The sequence below is a fragment of the Lissotriton vulgaris genome, chromosome 4_1 (assembly GCF_964263255.1).
Source record: "Lissotriton vulgaris chromosome 4_1, aLisVul1.2, whole genome shotgun sequence".
Classification (NCBI taxonomy): domain Eukaryota; kingdom Metazoa; phylum Chordata; class Amphibia; order Caudata; family Salamandridae; genus Lissotriton; species Lissotriton vulgaris.
The window spans coordinates 695,397,180-695,416,279 of record NC_141691.1 but is presented as its reverse complement, the minus strand read 5'-3'; the positions used below and the strand labels follow the sequence as shown (position 1 = coordinate 695,416,279).

The 19,100-nt window shown below is 43.0% G+C and overlaps 1 protein-coding gene across 1 annotated transcript in view; it reads left to right on the top strand.

Annotated features, from left to right (window-relative positions):
• Nucleotides 1-19,100, top strand: part of ABCA13 (ATP binding cassette subfamily A member 13) — a 2,590,787-nt gene that overhangs the window by 789,623 nt on the left and 1,782,064 nt on the right. The window contains exon 20 of the mRNA XM_086964984.1: nt 11,149-11,458. Within this exon, the coding sequence (XP_086821110.1) occupies nt 11,149-11,458 (310 nt within the window). The remainder of the gene's footprint in view (nt 1-11,148; nt 11,459-19,100) is intronic.

The window sequence follows — 19,100 nt, the reverse complement described above, 5'->3', positions numbered from 1 at the left end:
GGTTTGTTAAATCCGGTGAATCTAAATTTTCTAATCCTTTGAAAGTTCTACGAGTTGGGCATCAGGTTGTGGAATTATCTGATGGTAATGTGTGGAACATGTCCAAAATTGTCAAAATTCCACAATGGCTATGGCCTGATGTAAAGTCTGATGATTCTGTTTCTCACAAGTTCTCCAGATCTGTCAATAACAGTAGGAATTGGAGAAAGTTCACCAATACATGTGATGATTCTTTTTCCGATCAAATTGTGCAAAGATATCGTCAACGTCCTGCATGGTTCAAGGATTATTATGTGGATTATTGATCACCGTCTGATTATAACAAATGTTGTGTAATTTCTTTTCCTATGCGTTTCATGTTCTCTGTTAATTTATATTTGATTATACTGTTCTTTTATTTTGGTTAACATTGTTGAATTGCCACGAAGGGGGATGTGTGGTATCTTGGTGATGTCACAGCTGGAATCTGGAGCACGGGATGTCCCAGATTCCAGTAGAGACAGTTAGACCCTGGCTTTTATGTATAGACATCTAAAAAGCTTTTCTTAAATAAAGCTATCTATATGAACATATTCATTGGAGGACCTTACCTTATTTCAAACAGTTTAATTTACTGTTTGCATGTGACTTTGCCTTGACAAGGATAGTGGTTCCTGCTTGAGCAGGGTTTCAACCCCTCGGCCAGTAATCCAATTTTTTACACCACTTCTTCCAAATCATGTTTTTTAGTTCACGAAAATGAAAAATTACTCTCCATTCAACATGGTGAGCTTGGTTCCTTTTTGCTAGAGAAGGTCCTAGTCTTTCTATTGGTAAACGCCATACATTTTTCTTATCAATTGTTTTGGAAACCATTTAATGACTATATCTATGTTATTGGTCTTTATTATTACATAAGTTGATGTTGACTTATACCGTTATGCATATCTACTAACTCCACATTGGTAGCTAATTGTTCTTTCCTATATTATATATAATTTGCATTGCATGAATTACCTGATTTTTATAGAGTGCTGTTATTGTTAAATACTTCCTTCCCTAAAAGATGCTTATTACAATATTTCTTACTTTTATGTGTTTTTCTCAATATTCAATCAATCAAACAGGATTTATAAAGCATGGCTAATTACCCAATAGGGTATCCAAGCGCTTGCAGGTCCTAGATGCTTATTCGAACAACCTGGTCTTGAGGGCCATTTGGCATTCCTTAAGTGAGGTGATGGTCCAGAGCTGCGTGGGGAAGATGTTTCAGTTCTTGGCTGCGATGTGTAAGAAGAAGCATCCTCTACTTCAGTAGATGCTTGGAGTATGGGCAAGTTAAAGAGAAGTGGAGCGCAGTCTTCTTGGCGCTTGGTGGAAGTTTAGGCGGGGGTTAATGTATGCGGGTCATTGTGTGCATGGGTCAGCAGCTTGAATTGCCATCTCTTCTGTAGAAGGAGCCAGTGGAGTTGCCTGAGGAGGGGTGTAATGTGGTTTTCTCTGGGAAGGCCCAGGATGAGTCTGGCTGCTGCGTTCTGTATGGTCTGAAGTCTCTGAAGGAGGTTTGCGGCCATTCCTACATAGAGGGCATTGCCGTAGACCGGTCAGCTGGTGATGAGGGCCTGTGTCAGAGTGTGTCTCGTATGCAGGGGTAGCCACTTGAAGATCCTACATAGCATGCACAGAGTGTGGAAACAGGTGGAGGAGGCAGTGTTGATCTAGGATTTCATGGTGAGCTTGTTGTCAATGGCAGAATCCGAGGTTTCTGGCATGGTCGGATGGAGTGGGTGCGGGTCCTAGGTCTGATGGCCACCAGGAGTCCTTCCATGTGTTGCTGCTCTTGCCAAAGATAGGTATTCCACCTAGTCTGTGTTCAGCTGCAGGCAGCTGTTCTCCATCCAGTAGGCAACTTTTGCCATTCGTCTGTGGAAGTTGGTTCTGGAGGTGGTGGGGTCTTCGCTGAGTGAGATAATGAGTTGGATGTCTTCTGTGTGGGAAAATATACTGAGCCCGTGTTATCTGACAATGATGGCCAGCAGGGTAATATATGCATTGAAGAGTGTGAGGCTGAAGGATGAGTCCTGTGGGACACTGCAGGTGATCTCTTTTGGTTGGGTTCAGAGGTGAAAGGTAGAAGGTGGAACCACTGGGTTCTTGCGGTGAGGTAGGAGGTGATCCATCTGACTGCATCCTTTTCGATGCAAATGTATTGGAGGCTTTTCATCAGTGTGTGGTGGGATACAGTATCGAATGCCGCGGAGAGGTCAAGGAAGATCTAAGTAGCTGTTTCTCCTTGGCCAAAGACGGTTTGGATGTCGTCGGTGGCTGTGGTCAGGGCGGTTTGAGTGCCGTGGTTGCTGTGGAAGCTGGATTGGGAGACGTTAAGTAGTTGGTTCTGCTCCAGGTGTGTCAAGAGTTGATTGTTGATGATCTTTCCAGTTCCTTCGCTGGGAATGGGAGCAGGAGCAGGGAGATTGAATGGTAGTTTTTTAGTTTGCTGGGGTCAGCTGAGGTTTTTTTGAGTAGTGATCTGACTTTTGATGTCCTGTTTCACTGTTCTGAGTTCTTGGGTGTATCAGCTGGCATTTTTGGAGGATTTTCTCTGGATGTTGCTCTTGATAGTGGCGATGCTGTCTGCACATTTGGTGGTCCAGGCTTTGACGTTTTTCACTCCTTGTTTGAGGTTGGTGGCAACAGCGGGATTGGAGGTGTTGAGGGCATTTGCCCAGTTTATCATTGAGATTTTGTTCCACCTCCGGTGGGGGGCTTTGGCCATCTTCTGGGGGTGGTGCGGGGGCTGGAGATTCTGAAGTGGACAATGTAGTGATATTGTTTCTCTTACTCCAAATTTCAATCAAATATTTTGAACATGTAAAATAGTCAGACTTCTTCTTACAACAGAAATATCAAAGAGGGCTAAGGTAAGCAAAATATGTTGAAAAATATGAGTTGGAAATACTATTTCTGCTGTCAGCATGTATCAGTGGCAAGCATGCAATTCGTATTAATTTCCTCATATTCTCTGCCTGTCACACACTAAGTAGCTTCGAAACTTTTCTTTAGATTTACAATTTTTCATTTCCTTCCCTTTTAGTAAGTTACATGCCAGTTTAGATGTTGGAGCTTAATATATATTCCCCTCAGTCTTACACGGTGTATGTTTTAATGTAATTTGGGCACATCCATAAATAGCAATATAGACAAAGCAGAGGAGAGTTATTTTTAAACTCTTACAGGACAGTTATTATGGGGGATCATGCTCTTTTTAGGATGGATAAAAACACAAAAACGCTTGGGAGATATGTAAACCACATATAATTTCAGATTTTGCATTACCTTAAGGTTGGCTTGTCTATCTCCTCTTCACTGACAGGCAAAAATATGATGTAGGAATTAGACTTTCCTAATAGGTTCATGAATCTTTTTAAATGACAATTCTCCCCTGAATCCTTTATACAGAACTTCCTTACTAGGGGACGTTGTTATTTCCCTGAGTCTTTAAAATGTACTTATACTGGGTGTTTTTTTTTTAAGTGCTCCTTGAGGGCACACAATTGTTAAAACCTACACAGCACTTGAGACACATTTGTATCCATACTCTTAGTGAATAGCCAAGTTTGATAGATTTTTTTGGACAGATTTTAATCTCAGACAAAGTAATGACATAGAAACAATTTATTAATTGAGATTCTACACTTTATAAGAACTTTGATGGCATTAAAGCTTGTTTCAAATTTGTATGTTCTTTATCTAATAACTGTTTTGATGTTTTGTTGCTTGAATATGAATTTACCTTGAAAAAACAAAAGACAAGAGGCATTTGGCAAAACATGAACAGTTGGTTTAATTAAATACTTTGGCTGGGAGCACAGTCGCAGAAGCAGGTCTGAGGACTGTCTCAAAGTACAATCAATCTGAACAGGGTTTTATACATTTTTTTGAGTATCATAAAGAACTCCCTGCGATCTTTTTTAGGTAAAGGAATGCAGGTCTTGTCTTTGGAGTCATAAATAGGGCCACTGATAACAAATGCAGGTGGGCACGGACCTTGCATGGACACAATGTGGGCCAGTGGGTATCATGTTCAGATGTCCGGCCTGAGGGGCACTTGATCTCTGCGAGTACTATGTGTGCTGTATTGATTGGCTGTGTGCTCCTAACTTCATGTGGCATCTGACTTTATGGTGTTTTGGGAATGTGCACACCCCTCTGGCCAAGTGTGCTTTATTAGTGCCAATCTCCCAGGACCATTGTCATGTCGCTGCCCTATCTAGGTGAAGGGGCTAAGTTTCCTATTCGCTCATTCATCTGCGGGCTATGTGCCACCCCACCAGGGACCTGTCAATCAGTAACCTTCAGGCCTAGGTCACAGAGCCTGCCTGATCACGTACTTCTGAATCAGGGTTGATGGAGAGTACCGGACGTGCAAATTCGATAATAGTTATGCGATATTGTTCTTATGTGCGACTGTATCGTTATAAACATTGGCATCAATTCTATCACTATTAACAGTTTGAAGAATTCTTATCTCACACACCACTGCACACATCTTGACAGTAGTCTTTTTGCCCAATCAAACAACCAAGCTTGAGCAAGAGAATACTTTTGTAGCAAAGATTGGTTCACACCTGTGTGTCCTATAAAGCTGGTTTTTTGCCAGAACTCAGACACTGTCTATGCCACTAATTTCCTTTGTTCTGCTCGGTAGATTTTTTAAAGTAAGCTCATCATATGTGCTCAGATATTTATTCCCCTATATCTTCTGAGTGCATGTATGTCAGACACACATGAGTTCCAAACATGTACATATCTAGTGCTCACCTCAATATTTCATTTAAATACTATGTAGAATAAAGCTTAGTTTTCTCTGGGTAACGACCACAGAAAGATATGTAAAGATTTGAAAATCATAAATGCCCAGGTTTACCATTCTCAGAAATCTATGATCGGTGGCAGACCTCTCTTCCCCTTTTTACTGCCATGTCTTTTTGCTGAGCATAGTTAAAAAAAAATGATATCTCTCGTAGACCACCATCATTCACGAAAATGCTGATATAACAAGTGATTTTGAAGGTCTCATCACGTGTAGTCCAAGGGCCTCATTAATTTGTAAAAAAAATGTGTCGAAAGGCAAAGATGACAGCTTCTAAAATCTACTCTCCTGAGTTGGTGTTGGTGAACCATCACCACTAGGGGCCATTTTACGTATTGGCATTGTTTGCGCCTGGTGAACCTTTGAAAATATGCGCGGGGTGCAAACAATGCCAATGCGCTACATTATGGTGAATGCGCTGTCCTAGGGGCAGCCGCTAACTCGGGCTGCCCTAGGGGCAGCGCATTTATGTGAAAACACAGAGCAGCTACTCCATGTTTTCATAGTGCAGGCGGCACCCACCTGCATTTTCAAAGAGGATTGGAGATTCCCTTGGAGGCAGGTGCAGTCAGTGACTGTACACGCCTTCAAGGGGATGTCTGGGGGGTTCAAGGGACCCCCGTTTACCTCCTGCAGAGGGCCGCTGTTAGGAGGCGCACTGACAGTGCCCCACCTTTTAAATGGTGCACTGTCAGTGCGCCGCCTGAGTGCTTTTTTGACTCTGCACCAGTAATATGGCGCAGGCGCAGAGTCAAAGGAATTTCCTCATTTGCATAGGGCACACCACCATGCAAATGAGGGAACACCCTCTGTTGATAGTGCCGGCGTTTTAAGTGCACCAGCGCTATCAATATTATAGAAGGGGACACAAAAGCATCTGCGCCTCCTTCTATAATACCTAAATGTCCCGGGGTAAGCAAAGCAGGTGCAAACGCTGGTTTCGCCTCCGGGGCACCTTACGTAATAGCAGCATTAGCACTCCTGATCGCAGATAAAATATCACTCACAAAAGGTGAATATGAATTTCCAAACCCACTCCAGCTCTTAATTGATCTAAAAAGGCATCACATCTATAACTCGTTCCAAGTTTGACCACTGCTGCCTAAAATAACATTTGAGATGCAAATTTTTTTCATATTTTCAGCAATTCTTAACAACAAAGGGAGCACTACAGGGTATCTCATGTACAAATGGTAATTCATTATCCTTTTTTCAAAATATCGCAAATCAGTTCCTCAAGTTGAATAATCCTTCATTCAGTCCATTAATGAATGCATAGGTCCTCATACCTTCCGTATTTTAGTCTCTCAACTGCTGTTTTTGTATTTTAGTCTCTGGCAGTAATCTCTGCCTGCAGTATTTCTATTTCACCAGAAATAACACAGAAGGTCAAATCCTCTAAGTAAACTGCTGGGCGGAGAGGTGATCTCTTTGGAAAAGTAATTTTCTTTTAGGTTTATATGTTGAATAAGGAGCTTCCAGCAGGTAAGGATTCCTTCGGGTCTCCTATTAGTAAGAATACAAGGCATGAAACATTTGTATAAATATTTGACCCACACCTGTAAAATCCCCGAATTTTGCTAATTATCATTAACTCACTATGGGCCATATGTATCATCAAACTATTTTGCATTTCCTAAATAGCGAATTTTAAGGAATCGCTATTTAGGAAATGCAAAATGGTATGTATGAACAAAATCGCTTTTTATTTGCGATTCCTTAAGCTTCCTTAATTGCGAATTTGCAATTAAGGAATAATTTCCAATGCATTCCTATGGGCCAGGAGGCCCATAGGAATGAATGCAAAATAATTCTCAAATTGAGAATTCGCAATTTGCTAATCGCAATTTGAGAATTGTTGCAAGGGTGCAGGGGTGTCTCAAAGACACCCTGCTGCACCCCTGAAAAGAACATGTGTGTGCATATGGCACACATACATGCCCTATGGTCATGTGTGTGCATCATATGCCACCTTTAAAAATGCCAATTTGTGCATTTCTGGAAGAATTCGCAAGTTACCATCAACTGAATGTTGGTGGTAATTTGCGAATTCTTAAACAAAATTTGCAAGCTAAAATTGCTACATACATAGCATTTAAGGAATCGCAAATTTGCGATTCCCTAAATGCTATGGAAAAATAATGAATCGCACAAGTTTGCAATTCCTTATTTTAGGAATGTTTCATACATTCCAAAACGTGCAAAACGTCCGTTTGCGAGTCGCAAAGGCCGAAATTCTGCGAATTTCGGCCTTTGCGATTCATAAACGGCTTGATACATATGTAGTCCGATCCCTATTTCGCTTCGCAAAATCTCAGGCCTGCCAACTCACACGTTGTCACCCACCAAACACACATGCAACATTATAGATTTTACCAAATAAATCAGAAGAATGCATTTTCCTCACTGGTTTCCATTAGACCCGAAGCTAATTTAGGCGGGAAATATAAAGCCATTTTTGGCTTACAAACTCGAAGTCTCCCCTCTGAATCTGGTCTGGTGGCATGTATGCACTGTGTCAAACAATTTTGGCTCCCTTCACACGGTCACCCGGCCGAAATCACACCGTGGCAGGAAAGACCAGTTGGAAACCACTGCACAAATTGTCTTTCTAGCTCGTCATCGGATGCAGTAAGCAGCTGATGTCCATCAAGGGATGTGAAAGAAACATTCCATCACATCAGCAACAGCCTCTGCAACGCTTTTTTTTTGGGGGGGGGGGGGCTGGGGGGAGGGAGGTGGTGTGCTTGGTGGAGAGCTGAGTGCTTCTTGCTCAATGTCCCACCCCCTCCAAGGCTCCACGCCCTCCTCATAAGGTGACATTTATTTACAAGTTGGCAGGTCTGGAAGCTCCTAGAAATGTTAACAAAAGCAGCGACCAATGCATCCTAACACCGGGAGGCAGCCTTCCGTTCTTTCTAACGTTAGGGTCTTTGGGGAAAATTGAGTTTCTGTGCTTTTGTATGATATGTGATAACACACGAAATATGTATTCTGTCTGCGTCGCACTGAAGCAGGTCGTCGTGAATGTTCGCTGCAGACATGCGTTCCCATGGGTCTCGAAGGTTTGCGTAGATATGGCTATGTATGAGCACGGAACTCCATGCGCTAAAACTATGAGCATACGGGAGCGTTTTTGACTGACTGACGTGTATCTGCCTGAACACAGCAACACATAATGCCGATTGTACTATAAATGGCACAATCTCACCACCAATGATTTCCTGGCTTACACTTTAAAACATCCTGCACAACCCAGTCATAGAGAGAAACGTCATTTAATATAATAAGAACAGACTTTGTCTGTGCTTGAATGGGAGAGGTGTGGCGCAGCGGCTTATGATTTTATTTAATATATTTATATGGGCTTGTGATCTTCTTTGTTTAGATGGTCTTTGGATGTCTCAGCTGATGTGTTTACCTAATGTGTAATGTGTGCATTTATTTGTGTTTTGGTTTATCAACTTGTTTCTAGACAGTTTGGGCATGCCCATGTCTGAATGAGTCACAGATTTGCATCAAGTTTGAGTTACCTGTGGATAATGCATAAACTTCTTTGTAGTACAATTGGTTCTTTCTTATAGATTTCTGTATTCTATCTTTTTTAAGAGGCTTGTTGGACACAGTGGTGGCTGGCACAGATCGGGGGTGGGGGGGGGGAAGTTCGGCGGGGGAGGGTGGGGATGGACGGTTTGAGAAAAAAAATCACTCTAACCTCTTCACAGCTGCTGTCTCTTCTCCATCTTCTCTCCTACGCTTCTCTTCCTGACGAGTCTGGGAATCAGGAAGCTCACAGGCTCCTTTAAGTCAATCACGATGTTGCTATCACCAACATGACAACAGTGCTGTGATTTGTCTGAGCACCCTGGTTTGGCATTAGATAGGGAGTGGCAGCCTCTGTATGCTCTCCACACAGGCTGTGCAATACAGCCAGGTGGAGAACATGCTAAGTATGCAATACTATTTGGCCTGCACGTGAAGGGCGGCCAAACCGTCATGCACACTTAAGTGCTGTATAGCTCCACCACCTGCTGGCTGTGACCGACACTGCCTTGTAAAACTTCCTCAGCTCGAAAAAAATAAAGTGTTAACACCATTTTGTTAGTATGATTTTATTTTTCCATTTTTGCTCTGCTGAAAAGCAGTGGGGCGTCGCTCCTTCCCCTCAGTGGAAGAGATGCTGCTGGTTGTCCATGTCTTTCACTCGTAACTCTGGGCCACTGAGTTTCCCCCCTGTTGTTTTTCAGATATTTGAGTTATCATCACATCGTTCTCTCTGTACTCACTCTGTCTCTCTCCGATCTATCGAGCTGTGAATGCTCTCTCCCAGTTTTCTCTCTCTCTATAGATTGTTCCCTTATCCGCTATCAGTTGTTTCAGTCTCCAAGATCTCTCTCTCACTTACAAAGGCATTCTGACCTCAGTTTGGCTCACTCTTAACTTTCGAGCATTATAAAACACTCTATAACAATGCTTTGCAAATCAGGCCCTGTACAACAACTTTTCCAAGTTTTTAGTGTCTGTTTTTCCATGTGTACCTAGACAGTTATATGACAACACTTAGGTTTATTAGCAACCCTGCACCATACACATTTTCCAAATTCAATGAATAAATTATAGAGGTATTCAGTACATTTATGCGAAACAATAAAGCACATAAAAGTAGAAGGAAGGCAATGACCCAAAGAGAGAAGGGTTAATGTAAAGTTCAAGACAAAATGAATGCACAAGTTTGCAATGAGGGGAATGCAGAGATCTGAAAAGTAGGCAAACAGAAGTTTGAAAGGAAACCAGGCAAAACATGCCCTTCTTCCATATATTATTTAGCAGCGAGTGAGGTTAAATAGTGTGGTCTGAAATCAATCACATACATTCTGATTTCTCCAAGCACCTTATTCTGTGAGCCCTTCTAAATCAATGTAACCCCCGGCCCTCTTTATGTTTTAATGTAGCATTTATGTAGCACTTTATGTCCCTGACCTCAGGCGATGAAGTATGCAAATGAGTATTAGGTTCCCGGGTAGTGTTTCAGAGTGCCTGATAGGGTTTTGGATGTACTGAACAGATGCAGTTCCACAGACCTACCAGTACATCGAGTAAGTTACACCTGGGTCGGTGCCATATGGGATCCATCCACATGTGACATAAGTCCAAACTGCCGGTATGCGCCGCTAGGCAAACATGCAATATATCATATAGGGAGTATACCCAGAATAGCGGAGGCCTGACCGCAGTGTGCATTGTCAAGCAACCACGATATGCACCACAAGGAGTAAACCCTGAAGTGGTAGATGCTGAAACCCAATAAACACTGTTAAGCTGCCAGGGTATCTTTCATGAGGGGACCACCCAAAAGTGGCTTATTTGTGACCCCATTATTTACTGTAAAGCAGCCAGGGCATATAGCATGTGGAATCTGCCCTGAAGCATTATATACCGAATTCCAGTAGACTAGGTATGTATTGTGTGCAGTTCACCCAGAAGTGACATAGGAGGTGCTGTTAAGAAACCAATGTATGTGAGGGGTCGACATGGGGTTAAGAGTGTAGTCATAGCGCAGTTTGAGGATTGCATATATGGGTCTAACCACAGGCAGCAGCGTTGGGCTCGACCATTTTTGGTCTAAGTAAGGTCCAACTAGAGTACCAAGTTAGTATCAGTTGATACTATAGAAAAAAAGTGGTTTGCTTTGGGACAAAGAGAAGGATTGGTAGGGAAAGGTATTGTAGAAGGATCAGCGTGATGATAGGGCATGGCAGAGGAAACATGGCGGAGGGTAAAGTTATGCTGGATGGAGTTAAAGTCAGCATCATAGTGGGAAGGGAAATTCGAGACAAGTGGCAAAAGTGTATACTTTGCCCTAGGCCCAACTGGACCTTGATACCTACGATGCATCTTCAGTTGGTATTTAGAATAGTTGGGCTTCTTTGCCTGAAACTGAAATATACCACTGGACAATAACTTTAATCTCTCCTTCCAAACAGGATTGACACCAGAGGAAAGCACACATAAACTCTCCCTCAAAACAGGGAAGTTGACACTGGGCATTTCTGTAACTACCAAGTTTGAGAGTGCTTATACAATAGGCTAAGCAACAGTATTTATTGTAGAATAAAAGGTGGACATGTGACTGCCAAATTTTCAAGTGGTAGATAAAATTGAAAAAAAGTAGCTTTTGAGTTTGTGGAAAGTAAGCTTTTTTGCTTAACATTTATCAAGTTAAATGATGTCTGTGCTGTGAACTGAATTTGAATCTCTTATACATTGCTTTGATCCATATGTTTTATTCTTTCTAGGTATAATTTTCAATGTTTCTTCAAGCAAAAGCAGAGAGAGTCACAATTCTAGTCAACGCCTCCCCCCTCATGTCATCTACACAATTAGGACCAGTGTCCTATATAGCATGAAAACGGATAACACGAAGAATCCCATGTGGAAGTCTCATCCACAAAAGCTGCCAGCTGCTGGTTTTGCCTACAATCATGTCTTTGCTCCACTGCAGGACATGGTGGAAAGAGCAATCACTTCAGTGCAGACAGGTAAAGAATATATGGAACCGGAAGTCCAAGTGCAAGCGATGCCATACCCTTGTCACACCAGCGACATGTAAGTATACTGTGCAATTTGGAATTTAGGGCTTGCATGAATAACTTGCATCTATTTGCTACTTCAAATGTCTTTCAAACATTGCCTCATGTTTTTGATCTACTTACTGCCCATTTTCTTTTAATTTCTGCCACTGCTGTCATTATGTTGGAGAAATGTTTTAAAAAGAACCATATTGCATCACTTACACTCCAAACATGTAAACCAGCATTAGCACTATATTCTGTTTGCATCCAGTGCACTTTCGGGTCTTGGAGTTAATAGTAAATATGGTCATGTACTTTCTCTGCTAAAGTATACAAAAACGTGATGATTGGAATTGGAATTAATCTCAGCCACTATGAATTACTTGGGCCTCATCCCAGGTCATCATTATTTTGCACAACATGCCACCTCAGTTTGGTCCTAGCTATATGCAAATCAGTCTTGACTTTGCTCCAATAGGAACCATCCAGACAAAACTGCCAGGCCAGGTCTTCCCTGAACCAGAACACAAGCAACCCAGGACTGGTTTCACATTAGTTAGGGTCTAGTTTAAAAAAAGGTGAAAAGTAGCCTTCCTTGACACAGTTGGGGAAGGATCCTTGCTGCAGGGATACACTGAGAAAAGACAGCCTATAGGGAATAAACAGGAGTATATTTGCTTTTTACAGACCCTAAAGGCAAAATTTCCTTGACATAATGAGTTGGTCTTGAAAGATTTATTGATTTAGTCAGTGCGTCTTAACCAGCAGAGTTCATTTATAATGTGTTTTCTTTCTTATGTTTATTAGAGCCAGGCAATTAATCAATCATGGTTCTTGTAAAGTGAGACTACTCACCCGTTAGGGTCTCAAGGCACTGAGTGGTGGGGGGAGGTTGTGGATCTGTGGTTCAGTCAAAGAGCCAGGTCTTGAGGTCCTTTCCTGAATTGAGGCAGAGACGATGATTGCCTGAGATGTAGAGGCATTAAGTTCCCGGTCTTCGTAGCGTGGTAGGAGAAGGAACTTCCTACAGCCGTGGTCTTGCGGATCTGTGGGTGGTGGCCAGGGCAATTTGGGCAGAGCGGAGATGTCTGCGGGGATTGGTGTCACTACAAAGCAGGCTTTTACAACGCCTGCCGTTACAACGCGGTTTTTAGATCGCATACCACTACAACGCATAGTGCTTTTAAGCGCTGGATAGGGATTTATTTAATTTACTATTCCAACTCCAGTCCCGGTGGATAGTAGGGAAGGGGTTGGATAGTAAATTAAATATATTCCCTATCCTAGAGCGCCCCCCAGCGCAATGCGTTGTAATGGTTTGCGTTGTAGTGGTTGCGTTGTAATGGTAGTGCGTTGTAATAAATGCGTTGTAAGTGATGTTCCCCGTCTGCGGGTGTGTGGAATAAGGGGTGGCAGTTGGTGTATGCAGGTCTGGCAATAAGGAGGGATGTGTAGACATTCATGAGGAGCTTGAAGGTAATTGTTTTGTTGATCGGGAACCAGTGGAGGAATTTAAGGTGACCGGTGATGTGGTTGAGATGGGTAATGGTCAGGATGAGCTTGGTGGATTATTGGTGGATATTGGATGTTCTGTAGTTTCTTTGGGAGCTTTTTGGTGGTACTGCCATAGAGTGCTTTGCCTTAGTCCAGTCTGCTGCTGACGAGTGCTTGAGTGACCATTTTCCTGGACTTGGTGGGGATCCGCTTGAATCTTCTGAAACAGATGAAGCATGTGGAAGCAGGAGCTCAAGACAGCGTTGATTTGGCGGTTCATAGACAGCGAGGCATCAAGGATGAGGCCGAGGTTATGTGCGTGGTCCGTGGGTGTGGGTTCTGAGCACTTCGGGCCAGCAGAAGTAATTCCAAGTGGAGTGGGTGGAGCCCAACATGAGGACTTTCTTTCTTGTCTAGTCTTGAGGCAGCTGTCCTTCATCCAGGTGGTGACGGCCTTTTTCCCATTGTGGAAGTTGATCTTGGCAGCGGTGGGTTGGTCTGTGAGGGAGAGAATCAGCTGGGTGTCGTTGGTGTAGGAGACGATGTTGAGCTCATGGCTTCTGACGATGGCTGCAAGTGGAGCCATGTACATGTTGAAGAGGGTGGGGCTCAAGGAGGATCCCTGGGGAACTCCACAGCTGATCTCTGTGAGTACTGAGTACAACGGTGGAAGACTGACTCAAGGTGTTAAGCCAGTGAGGAAGGAGCGGATCCATTCTAGGGCTTTGTCTTGCACACCGGCATCGTGGAATCTTGCGCATAGAGTGTGATGGGAGATGGTGTCGAAGGCTGCTGAGAGGTCCAATAGGATGAGCGCTGCAGTTTTGCCTCTGATGATGAGGGTGCAGATTTTATCTCTCTCTGTACTGTGGTTGCTTCTGAAGCCCAACTAGGAGAGGTCCAGGATGTGGTTCATTTAGATGTACTCGGAGAGTTCAGCGTCAATGGCCTTCTCATTGACTTTACTTGGGAAGGGGAGCACAGAGATGGGTCTGTAGTTCTGAGGTCCGTCGGGTAGGCAGAGGGATTCTTCAGCAGGGGGTTGATCTCTGCATGTTTCTAGTCTTTGGGGAAGGTGGTGGACTCAATGGGGCAGTTGATGGTAGCGCAGTGTTCAGGGGGAATGTGGTGCCAGCTCTGTAAAAGATGTGGCGAGGGCAGGGATCCAAAGGGGCTCCAGAGACGATGCTCTTAATGATCCTGAGGGTGTCATCAGGGTTGAGGTTGGTCCAGTTGGGCGGGATCTGTTGGGGCCAGGAGCCATTGGGTGCAGTGGTTGTGGGTGGCGCGTGTGGGATTTGGGTTGAGATACTGTCATAGATCTCCTTGATCTTGCGGTGGAAGAAGGTGGCGAGGTTGTCGCAGTGGTATTGCGGGGGGGAATGTCTGCTGTCTCCGTGCTGAGTTAGGTGAATTCTTTGACCATGGGGAAGAGTTCTTAGTTTTTTGGGGCATTGGTGTTGATGTGTTCCTGTGAAGGTCTTTTTTTAATTCATCTGATGAGGTGGTGGTGTGCAGAGATGGTGGTTTGAAGGCTACATTGTCTACCAAGATCTTGTTGCTCCTCCATTTGTGCCTGGATTCTTGGAGGACGGTAGAGATCCAGGTGGGTTTCTTGGAAGGCTGCTGGCCTGAGGGTTTCCTGAGGGGAGCGAGTGCGTTGGCGTAGTAGCAGATCCAACAGTGGAGGTTGCGTGCTGAGGCATTGGCATCCGTAGATGTGAGTGGTTGGGTTTTGTTGAGGGAGGTGGTGAGCTGGTCTTCTGGGACTTTGTTCCAGCTTCTGTGAGGATGGCAGTGGGTGTGGTGCTGTACTGTGGGTTTGGCGTAGGGGATGTGGACGCAGTGGTGGTCAGTCTAATGTAGCTCGGAGGTGTGGCTGACAGATATGTTGTTGCTTGCGGAGATGATGGTGTTGAGCGTGTGTTCTGTTGAGTGGGTGGGAGAGGTGGCCAGTTACTTGAGTCAGATGGTGGGGAGGTTCTCCAGTAGAGAAGAGGTGTTTTGCTCGACGAGGTTGTCCAGGTGGAAATTGAGGTCAACAAGGAGGATGTAGTCAGTTTAGGCAAGAGTGTGGTGAGCGATGAAGTTAGTTATAGCTTCGCTGAGGGGGGGTCTGTAGACAAGGGTGCCGTGGAGGGTGGTGCATGGGTTTGGTGTTCCATGTTGGGTGATTGATCATCACAGCTGTGAGGCTGATGGTATTTTTGTATACAATGGTGATGCTTCTTCCTGGCCAGTTGGAACAGTCCTTGCGGATGATTTTGAAGCCGTCAGGGATGGCGGTTGCGATGTCTGGGCTAAGGTGGGTTTCATCCATGTTTCTGTGAAGAAGGCAACATAGGGGATAAGAAGTGACAGCTTCTGATATTTATAATTTTTTGGGCAATAGTGTTGATTACACATCCTGATGATGGTGAGATGGGAACATTGGAAAATATATTGTTAACAGACCAAAATGCAGTGGTATTGGGACATTTGGAAAAATATTATAAAATTCCTTTAGATAATCCATAATTCCTGACACTTTTATTTTTGGATAATTTGGATATACCTTTACTTGTTTTGCTGTACATTCCGAAGATCCACTTTCAGAACGTTCTTTTCTTGCATCAGATCGACTTCTGGAACATCTACTAAAGTGTCACATAGTTCTCTTTTTTGGCATGCAAATATTTATTTATAGCATCTGATATGTTTTTAAGGCATGCCCTATTTCTATCATAGATTTGATTAATCGTCCTGTTTTTTTATTAATGTACTTGTAAAGTGCACCAATCACCCCAATGGATATCGCTAAGATAGCTAACCGATATTGTGAAGACAATTGTCGAAGCATCAACAATTAAGTCCTGAACAGCCATGTTTTCAGTTCCTTCCTAAACCCCATATGGTCGTCAGTGAGGCATAGGTCTAAAGGAAGTTTATTCCAATAAACGGTTGCCTGATATGAAAAGAGTGGCCTCCAGCTCTGACTTTCTTTATGCTTCTAGTTATAACAATAGCGAGATTGCAACACCTCAGTTCTCGCGGAGGGACATAAAAGTCAACTTTGTCCTGCAGGATTTAGGCCTAAGCATGTATAAGGCTTTATGCACATAGCAAAATAGTTTGAACTTAGCCCTTTGACGCATAGGCGGTCAATGTAGCTCCTTCAAACACACAGAAGCCACGCTGTATTTATTCTTGTTGCAGACCAGCTTGGCTGCTGCGTTCTGGGTCAGCTGCAATATATGGAATGAGTAGTCAGCCATACCATCATATAGCGCATTCCCATAGTCCAGCTTGCTAGTTATCAAGGCCTGAACAATAGTTTTTCTCCAGTTGTCCGGGATCCATTTGAAAGTCTTCTGAATAATTTTAGCATGCAAAGCATTTACCACACAGTATTTTAACTTGGTCTTGCATGGTTAGTCCATTGTCAACCAGAATTCCTACATTTTTTAAAATCTGTTTAGGTTCCGAGTGGGACCACCAAGATACGTCCCAGACTAGGTGTGCTCTTCCAAAGAGAAGTATCTCAGACTTCTCTGTATTCAACTTCAGACAGTAGTTTGTCATCCAATTTGCAGTTTCTGAGAGACAATTGACCAGATTATCTCTAGTGTCCTCATGTCGTTCTGCTATAGCTATAAGCAGCTGTGTGCCAGCTGCATAAGAACAATTGTTAAAGCCCCATTTCCTTCCCATTGTGGCCAATGGAGAGACATAAGCATTAAAGAGGGTGGGACTCAACGATGCTCCCTGCGGAACTCCACACTTGATTGTTTTTGGGCTAGAGAAAAGGTGTACTCTCTGGGTTCTATTTTTTAGAAATGATCTAAACCATTGATGGGTTTTAGAATGGAGTCCTTTTTCATATAATGTTTTCATCAGGAGGCTATGAGATACAGTGTCGAAAACTGCTGACAAGTCCAAAAGGGTCAGGGCGGCATTTATACCCTTGTCCACCAGTAGCCTAATATTATCAAACACTGCTAATAGTGTAGCCTCATTACTATTCATAGCCCTGAAACCTGTCTGTGAAGGATCTAAGAAATCAATTGTCTCTAAGTAGTCAACAAATTTGCTTGTTCATCGGTTTCTCTAAAACCATGGACATGTAGGGAAGTTGGGAGATTGTTCGATAGATCGAAAAGTTGGAAACATCTATACCTGCTTTTTTTGCCAGTGGAAATACGATAGTTTGTTTCCAAGCATCCGGAAACATAGGTGCTTCTAAAGATTGGTTAAAAATGTGTGTTAAGTAAGGACACAGAACAGGTGTTAACTGGGCGTAGATGAAGGGTGGACACAGATCTAACAGGGAACCCGATTTTACTTCAGTCATTACCTTCTCTATTTGCTAAAAGGAACCGGGGGGCATATTACCAAGCAATACGATAATTATCGCTATTGCTTGGTTAGAGCCAAAAATTTATCGCCGAGCTGCGGCGATTTTTATCGCAGATAAACCTTGGTATTACCAAGGTTTATCGCAAATGCGATAAAAATCGGCCGCAATGCATGAATATCGCTGAAAAGTCCGCGATATTCATGCATTACCGAGCTAATGCTCTTAGCCATGTTATCCACCTCCCATTGGATAACATGGTTAAGAACTGCTCAGGGCAGGTGTTAGCTTTTGGAGATATTCGCGCTTAGCGCGAATATCTCCAAAAGTTGGTAATAGGAGATAGCGATGTTAGCGACTGTTTCCAGTCGCTAACATCTTGGCACGCCCACTTTGCATGTCATTAGTGATAAATATCACTGACATGCAAAGCGGGGCCCAAGATGGTCGCTATCTCCTACTAGCTGTCGCTAACTGGTGTTAGCGACAGCTAGGTAATAGGGAGATAATTTTATCTCCGCATTCTTGGCTTTTAAAGCCAAAAAAGCAGAGATAAACCCCCTTGATAATATGCCCCTTCGTTTCCTAAATGAGAGGGTACTTCAGGGTAGGGTTCCAGAACTTCCCAATTAATATCCTGCAGTGCAGGTTGGATTTTAAATGTAGAGAAGGTTTGTGAAACTTTAGCATAAAAAAAGTTGCTAACTTTCTGGCAGTTAGCTTCTGAAGAAGTCACTGATTGGGAAATGACACCTGGCTTAGAAAATTCCTTCACTACTTTGAATAATTGTGTAGTTGAATTGCTATCTTCTTGAATTCTTTTTACAAAGTACAGTTTTTTAGTATGCTTGAGGTCTTCATGATACATCTATGGCGCCTCCTTGTATATTAATCTGTCTCCATCCTCTTTGGATTTGCTCCATCTGTGTTCCACAGATTTGCATTTTCTTTTCATCAATTTAAGTTCTGGCGAGTACCACTTTTCTGATAGAGATTTACTAATTAGATTACTTTCTTTTCAGGGAGGCACATTGATCCAATGCAGTGCTTATTTCTAGGTTTAAAATCTTTACCTGCTCTGGGAGGGCTCTCAGCACAGTTTGTTCCATTATAGAAAAATGGAGAGCAAACAGATCTGTGGTTATACGATTCCACACCCTTTTTATATTTATTGAGGGTGTATGCAGGTTCTTTCCCTCTAGGTAGTGTAAAGGAGAAGGAGATTAAAAAACGATCAGTCCAAGATAAAGGTTCAATCCCTGAGATGATAGAGGACTCAATATTAGAAAATAAGAGATCGAGTGAATGCTTTGCAATATGAGTGGGTCCTCTATTCAAGTGTTGAAATAGTAAAATCAACATGTCACTTTCCAAACATTTACACCCAAGATCTTCCATATTTTCAAAATGACCATTAAAATCATTTATTACTAAAAATGATTACATACTGGATGCAGCAGAGAAAATAGTTTGGCACTAAATCCAGGTTTATCGCCCGGGGCTTGTAAATTACTGCTTCCCCAATAATTTTACATTCTCCACTAGAGACTTGAAATATTAGAATCCCAGAGTGCCCTAGTGGCGTTACAAATTCGGAGAGACAAGTGTAGCAATTTTTAAAGAGAATGCTGTTCCTTCTCCGTTCTGCTCTACCCTATCATACTTTAATATCTTATAGCTCTCAGGAAGGGCAGTAGAGATGTCAGGGAAGTTATTATCATCCAGCCAATTCTCCGTTATGAAGGTGAATCAGGCTTTCTTTTCTGTCAGAATGTCCAAACAGTTCTTGGGAAGGGATCTCACATTGAAATAGATACATTTCAGTGATATCCCCGTCAAGTTATCCTCT